Raw genomic sequence first — 7500 nt, forward strand, 5'->3', positions numbered from 1 at the left:
AAGTGTGGCCTCCTGCTGCTGCTACAGGCACTCTACCAGGGGGACGAGGGACACTAGAGAACACAAAGGAAGATCAAACAGCAAGAACTAGAGTATGAACAGTTACAAACGCAAATGAAGACCAAACAGTATGGCAAATGGGACGAGAAGCACTAAGGAACAGAAAGGAAGAATAAACAACAGTAAGAAACACATAAAGAGAAACAAAACAAGCAAGAACAAGCATACGAGGAGCAGTAAGGAACACAAACGAGGGCCAATCAACAAGAACAATCAATACTTAAGAACATCAGTAAAAAATCAAACGCTGGGCAGCTTAATAAAGGAGGGATCCATAGCGTTACACAGTATAATCTAACAGCAACTGCTCTTTAGTCCCTTGTATGACTATATGGCCACTATATACTATTAAAGAGATGAGATAAGATAGTGTAGCAGAAGAGATGCGATAGCTTAGTATTGGAGGAGGAGGAGGAGGAGGAGGAGGAGGAGGAGGAGGAGGAGGAGGAGGAGGAGGAGGAGGAGGAGAGGAGAGAGGAAATGGGAAAGACAGGGATATAGGAGAAATGGAGGAGGAGGAAGATATATTGGAGGTATTTTTACGTATCCTAAAGGAGAGAGAGAGAGAGAGAGAGAGAGAGAGAGAGAGAGAGAGAGAGAGAATAATGTAAGAAAGTGAGAAAGAAGGGAGGGATTGATATTTTCTACATGTTATTATTATTTTCATTTTTTCATTATTATTATTATTATTATCATTACTACTACTACTACTACTACTACTACTACTACTACTACTACTACTACTTCTACTATTATTACCATTACCACCACCATCATCATAGCTATAGTTTCCAATACTGCAACTTTCGTAATCTCTCTTCAACACACACACACACACACACACACACACACACACACACACAGACACACGCACACACACACACACAAGAGATGATAAGTGGTAATAGGTAAGCATGATTTATAAAGGAACTGCGAGGTGTAAAGCTGATGCCTTCTTGTAGCTTCCTTACTTTCTTAACGCCTTCAGTACTGAGACACATTTTCACCATGATTTTTTTGGGTATGATTAGACGGTTTTATTTGCATTAGGAAAGGTCTATGGAGGTTAAAAGATTAATGGCCAGAGTCTTTACTGTTTTAATCGCAACTTATGTTTCTGAAGCTGTTTAAAATCGCCAAATTACATAGTAACGAGAATGGATATGAAAACGCGTGCTGTTATTGAAGAGATTACATTGCACCCTAAAACAATTCCTAACCAAACTTCTATAAACTCAATACTAAAACATACATTCCTCCCCCAAAACATCTCTCCACCTTGGCCTGGACTGCAACACCAACACCTGCCGACACCTTGAACTCAACACACCTCTCTCTGACACCCACAACTCCTTCCACGCCACCAGAACCGCAACAAAGAACTGGAGAAGGAGGTGATGGCGTGGGTGGAGGCAGTGATGGGCCAGAAGCTACCGCCTGGAAGCTTCGAAGATGTGTTCAAAGACGGTGTGGTTCTGTGCAATCTCATCAACAAGATCCAGCCCAACTCCGTCAAGAAAATTCAGACGTCCGGGGGTTCCTTCAAGCTTATGGAGAACATTCAAAGGTAAGGACAAGGCGAGGTGAGGCGAGGATTGGCTGTGCTGGAGTGGTAAGGTTGTAAGGTGTGTCTGTCTATGGTGGAAAGGTGGGGATACTTGGTTTCCTGTTTTTTATTCTTTTTGATGTTATATTTAGTTGGTATTTCTTCTTTTTTCATGTCTTGTTGTTGTTCTTGTTGATCTTTCTTTATTGCCTACCTTCATTCTTCCTCTCTTTCAGTCTATCTTGCATTATATCGTTGTCTCATTTTAATTTACAGTTATATCGTGTTTAGTTATCATTTCCAGGCGCCTATGCTTGCTTTCATTGTTTAGTCAATATCTCCAATAGATCTACTTCTCCTTCCATTGCAGTTAGTGTTTCTAGGCATTCTATATTCTTTTCACTCGCTTGATTATTGTTGAAGTTTTATTTTGCCTCCCATTGCTTAGGTAGTGTGTTCAGATTCTATTTATTTCTTCATTGCTTGATTACTGTTTCAAGCAAGGTCTCTTCTATTGTTTGGTTAATATTTCCAGGTACTTTGTATTCCCTTAGTTGATGTGTTTAGGGCCTGTCTTCACTGCACGTATTAATGTTTCCAGGAACTCTGTCACTCATTTCCACCGTTTAGTTAGGTTTTCAGACAATCGACTTAATAACTGATGGGTCTTGGCAATGTTCCAGGTTCCAGGAGGCCATCAAGAAGTACGGCGTGCCCCACGAGGAGATCTTCCAGACTGCTGACCTCTTTGAGCGACGAAACATCCCCCAGGTGGTGCTCTGCCTATACTCCTTGGGCCGCATTGTGAGTATTATGCCTTCGGGAACACAACTGTCTACTGTCTTGGTCTCTCTCTCTCTCTCTCTCTCTCTCTCTCTCTCTCTCTCTCTCTCTCTCTCTCTCTCTCTCTCTCTCTCTCTCTCTCTCTCTCTCTCTCTCTCTCTCTCTCTCTCTCTCTCTCTCCTTGCAATATACTTCTAGATTCACGCGTTATTTTGTTGCCCCATCCAGTTAGCTTTACTATTTTGCTGGTGTTTCTCGCACTCCTTCTATCTTGATGTTTCTCTCTTTTTTCTTCGCCGTGTTTCAAGATTCACTCGTAGTTTTGTCTGGGAACACTTACTTAGCTTTTTCTTGTGTCTCTTATGCTTTTTCTGACTTTATATCGCGGTTACTATTGATTTGGTCGCTTATTCTGTGTTTTTTTTTTTCATGTTTCTTTATCAGTGTCGCATTTCATTCATGTCTCCTCTCTTCTATATCTCATTTTATCCTTTTCTTCTTTCTTTGACACTTTTCATTCTTATAATCTGTTATTCTATTTAGAGAAAGAAGCGCATAATTTCGACTCGCTTTTCTGATATTTAGTATTTAAAGACAAAAACACTAAAGACTAATGAATACTCAAGGGGAACAGATAAGGAAGAAAATGATTATCTACAAGGGAAATGAAGACTAACAAATGCGTGAGGCAATATCTCATCAAGGAACTGAGCATTTAGAGAGGAAACGCAGACTAACAGATGCACCGGGAAGCAGTAAAACAGGAAATGAATGTCTGGGTGAGCAGAGTTACTGGCTGGCAAGATAAACAGAATAGTAAGATGCCATAAAGAACATATTCTAGGGACAGCCAAGTTCGGAAATGAGATAATTTGCCTCATTTATTTCCACTTCTAGCATTTCCTCGCAATCTCAAGTCTCGTAATCTGCTAAGAATCAGTTGTCAGGTCTTGTAAGGATACCGTCAGCAGATCAAAGGACTGAGAATTGAGATTATACGCAAGACACAGTGGGGCGGGACAGAGGTAAGCTACTTGATTAGGAAGCGTGACTCTGTATACTGGGCTAAGAGATGAGGGAAGGCGAGTAAACAGATAGAAAACAGATTGAAAAATAAAAGATAGACAAAAACGCGGGTCTAGAATCAAAGTGAGCATTGAGGTTTTAAAAATAAAGATAAGGAAGTTTTACGAGGATTACCTGCAATAAATGGGAAGGAGATGGAAAAGATAGAGGAGTGGAAGAGATTGAGAAAAGATTTTGTTCAGTGGCGAAATTGCAGATGCTGATAATGATGGTGAAAGGCAAACTAGCAAGGGAGGAATATTTTAAGATGTTTGGATCAAATACTAATGAATACCAGTGTACTGTGGATTGTAAGATAAAGTTTAAAATCCCATAATGACGTAATTACACTGTGGAGAGAGACAAAAGAGGGATAAAAAGAAGAGTGAAGGCTAACACATCAGTTTCTTACGTAAATACAGAAAGAAAGTAAAGAAAACTATAATAAATAAAAACAATACAGTTAGAAGAAGCAAAAGAAGATTTCAGACAAGTTAAAACAATAAATAGGAAAGCATTGGTATATTCATAAAACTTGAGGAATTGTATGATATGAAGACTGGTCTAGTTATAGGAATACTTCAAACAAACTTGAGTAAGTGTGAGTGAACAATGAATGGTGAGTAAAAATGACAAGGTGACACTCTGTCTTCTTCAGCTCTTTGCCTCACGCTGGTGGGCAAAAACACGACTAATTTAAGGTGACGCTACTGCTGGCACGAAGGATATTTACAGTCTCATGGGGAAGATTTAGTGAGCCTTGCCTCTCGCCAGTGAATGAGGAGGAGAGCTTTCACGTGGTGGTGAACGTGACAGTGGCAATGAGGCAACGAGCTCTCGAATCCTGTGTAGTATTTATCAATTGATCTCTTGCTGGAAATCCTTTATAACTATTCATATGCTGAGGAGAGACTTAGGGCGCAAGTGAACCAAACGCATCTGCCAATGTGTCTCTCATCTCGTTTTCTTTCGTCCTCTAACTTGCGTGGCTAAGAATACAAGCAAATAAAAACATTTCCAACACTATTTAAGCATAGCATGTCTTTCTCCAGCTGTATTCTATAAAGGCGCTTCTAATCTTTCTTTCAAGCCACATAGATAAATTACCTACATCTCGGAAGCACCATTTCACTATCCCCTAAAGCTCCTTACTCATCTCATGGCATCCACACACATATGGATACACTATATATTTTTATAATAACACTGCCTCCTAAACATCCTTTCACTAACCCAAGAACACCCTTCTCAAAACACACCTGTAAATAAACGACTCAACTCTGCATTTTAGACATCCAACTCTACCTCAGCACTTCTTGAATCTTCTTTCTCACATGATACCACGATATGCACTACAAACTGTCTTCTAAACACTCTTTCAACACCTCACTACCTCCTGAACAACTGCTCACACCATAACAATGAATACAGTAACAACATTGCTTTTTAATACTCACTACCTTCTGGATCTTCTTGCATGCCACAACATATGTAGCACCATCGCAACATCCTAAACCTTTCAGTGAAGTCCTATCCTTTATTTCAGACCCAGAAACACCCAGAGTACAACGGGCCGAGTCTGGGACCGAAGATGGCTGATGAGAACAAGAGGGATTGGGATGAGGACCAACAGAGGCAGCTGAGGGATGGACAGATCGGTCTGCAGATGGGCCAGAACAAGGGCGCCTCGCAGTCCGGCATGGGCTCCCTCAACAATACCCGCCACATGTAAGAGGACAAGGAATCAGAAGCGACGTGACTGAGACCGACCTTCCTTCCTTCTCTTCAGCCCAGCAAGACCTCACTGGGATATAGTAAAGGCTTCCTCTTATCTCTCGCTCCGCTACCACCGCCAAGCAAGCAGCGAATACTATCTTCTGGATGCCCCACCTAACGTTATTGTTTTGTTTTCTGTTATGATTATTTTTTTACCCCCACTCGTTCCTCCTTCCTCCTCCTCCTCCTCCTCCTCCTCCTTCCTGCAACTCCTGTTATCCTTTCCCTCTCGCCAGTTTAACTCAATACACATGCACTGTACACTACTGTCATTTTATAGACTTCCATCTGCCTATACTTTGAATAGTGTCATTTCTTCCTTTACTCTCAGCCTCTTCTTTAAGGAATAAGATCAGATAATAAGTGTCTGAGGTATAGAAGAGAATAACGAATATGTTTTTGCTTTAAGCATATTTGCAATGACTTATGAAGCCTGGCCAAGAGTGTAACAACTAGAAACGAAGTAATATATCTCCATCAAGAACGCAACTAAAAAAGAACACAAACATTTAGGTCTGTTTAGTATAAGAGCCCTGACAACAAGATGCTAAGATTCAGATAATGATTGCACACAACACCACCATCAGTCTGTCCTTTTTTGCTGCGCAGGACGTGTCGCTTCTGACTGAGAGTGACTTAAGAGTGACTGTTACGAAGCGTGCAAATCTCGTTTTATGCGCGAAGATGCTACTTGATTTTAATTTTACTTCACAGACCTTGAGACTTTATTTAATCTAGCATACATTTTATTCTAAGTCTCACCCCCTTCCCCTTCTCCCTCTCTGAAGCAGGATAGGACGCGGCGGCAGGAGGACAACCAAGCCTTCCGCAGCCACACTGTAGATAGCCACTCACTTGAATCGCCATTATTTTTTTACTTTCCTCGACGTATTTTTGTTTCGTTCAGTTCTCATTTTAATTCCATTCGGCTGGAGTTAATCACTATTGTAGTTTTAACACACTGACACTTATGACATTTGTCCTCACTGGCAAGGCAACAAGTGGATGGATGTTTGTTGGGAAGTGAAGGAGACACTGAGTGAAGAAGGACAATGTTGAGATTCAGCTAGAGTATAATAGCAAGGACTTAGTGATGTCTTTTATTCAGTGACATCAGACGTATAAAGCTTCATCTTTCGCTTCACTTCTTTCCCATTCATCCAGACACACACACACACACACACACACACACACACACACACACACACTGCATGATATGGGTTATCAAATAAATGGTACTTATTTAACTCTCTTTTCCTCCTCCATCCCACAACCAGATCCAAGAAGACAGAACCTATTTCTAAGAACATCAAAACTATGGATTCTTTTCACCCGTAGCGCTCGATTAGAAGAAGCCGATTTGAGAAAGAAAATATATAAATAATCTCTCTCAGTATAATTCTTGGGTCACCTTCATCACTATACCAAATTGTTCATTGAGATTCGGATTCTCATCAATAACTAGTTTAACTCAGACATAATTTCATGCAATTATAAAACATAACGCTAAACAAACTATGGTGTAACAATAAAGGTTTCACTTAGCGCAGGTTTGAATGACAAGATAGCACTTCCCTCACAGTACAATTATGAACCGAGAGCATCATTAGGTGGTTTCTTATATAACCTTCACGCTTCGTGGGTCGTTAGCTGTGGAGTGTGCTTAGATGCAGGCAGTGAATGACCAACCTAAACGACAAGAGGAACATGGACGTTCTGTTAAAACCACTTAGGTGTTGAAAAAAAAAAGAAAAGGAGAAAATCATGTAAAAAAAAAAAAAACCAATGCCTCTTAGATGTTGAAGAAAGGATGAAAACCACAGAAGAAAGCCACTTAGATGTTGAAGAAAAGGAGAAAACTAACTATAAAACTAAAAAAAATACATAGAAATTGAAGGAGGAAGAATAAAACCACTCAGAAACCACTTAAAAGGAAGCAGAAGACCACTTAGTAGATATCGAGGACGTGAAAGTAGTTTGACTTAAAGAAAGGAAGACTTGACTTACTCTTAAATGCTGAGATCTAAACAGGCATTAAACCACGCACACTAACACCGTGGGCCATTTTTTAATTTTTTTTTATTTATACCACCTCTCTCTCTCTCTCTCTCTCTCTCTCTCACTCACACACACACACACACACACACACACACACACACACACACACACACACACACACACACACACACACACACACACACACTACTGAATTTCAACCATCAATCAAGCTCGAGGAGAGAAAGAAGCCGGAATGCAGAGTAATAACTACC

The 7500-nt window shown here is 40.4% G+C and overlaps 2 protein-coding genes and 1 long non-coding RNA gene across 3 annotated transcripts in view; 1 reads left to right on the forward strand and 2 right to left on the reverse strand.

Annotated features, from left to right (window-relative positions):
- LOC123504048 (muscle-specific protein 20-like) overlaps window positions 1–6477 on the forward strand; it is an 11201-nt gene extending 4724 nt beyond the window's left edge. The window contains exons 2-4 of the mRNA XM_045254301.1: window positions 1428–1627; window positions 2290–2410; window positions 5001–6477. Coding sequence (XP_045110236.1) covers window positions 1428–1627; window positions 2290–2410; window positions 5001–5186 — 507 coding nt within the window. The 3' untranslated portion in view covers window positions 5187–6477. The remainder of the gene's footprint in view (window positions 1–1427; window positions 1628–2289; window positions 2411–5000) is intronic.
- LOC123504049 (muscle-specific protein 20-like) overlaps window positions 1–7500 on the reverse strand; it is a 46674-nt gene that overhangs the window by 19835 nt on the left and 19339 nt on the right. The gene's annotated exons all lie outside the window — the stretch shown is intronic.
- LOC123504050 overlaps window positions 5841–7500 on the reverse strand; it is an 8925-nt gene continuing 7265 nt past the window's right edge. Inside the window, exon 2 of the long non-coding RNA XR_006674693.1 lies at window positions 5841–6437. This is a non-coding gene — a long non-coding RNA (uncharacterized LOC123504050). The remainder of the gene's footprint in view (window positions 6438–7500) is intronic.

This window comes from Portunus trituberculatus, chromosome 15, assembly GCF_017591435.1.
Source record: "Portunus trituberculatus isolate SZX2019 chromosome 15, ASM1759143v1, whole genome shotgun sequence".
Lineage (NCBI taxonomy): Eukaryota > Metazoa > Arthropoda > Malacostraca > Decapoda > Portunidae > Portunus > Portunus trituberculatus.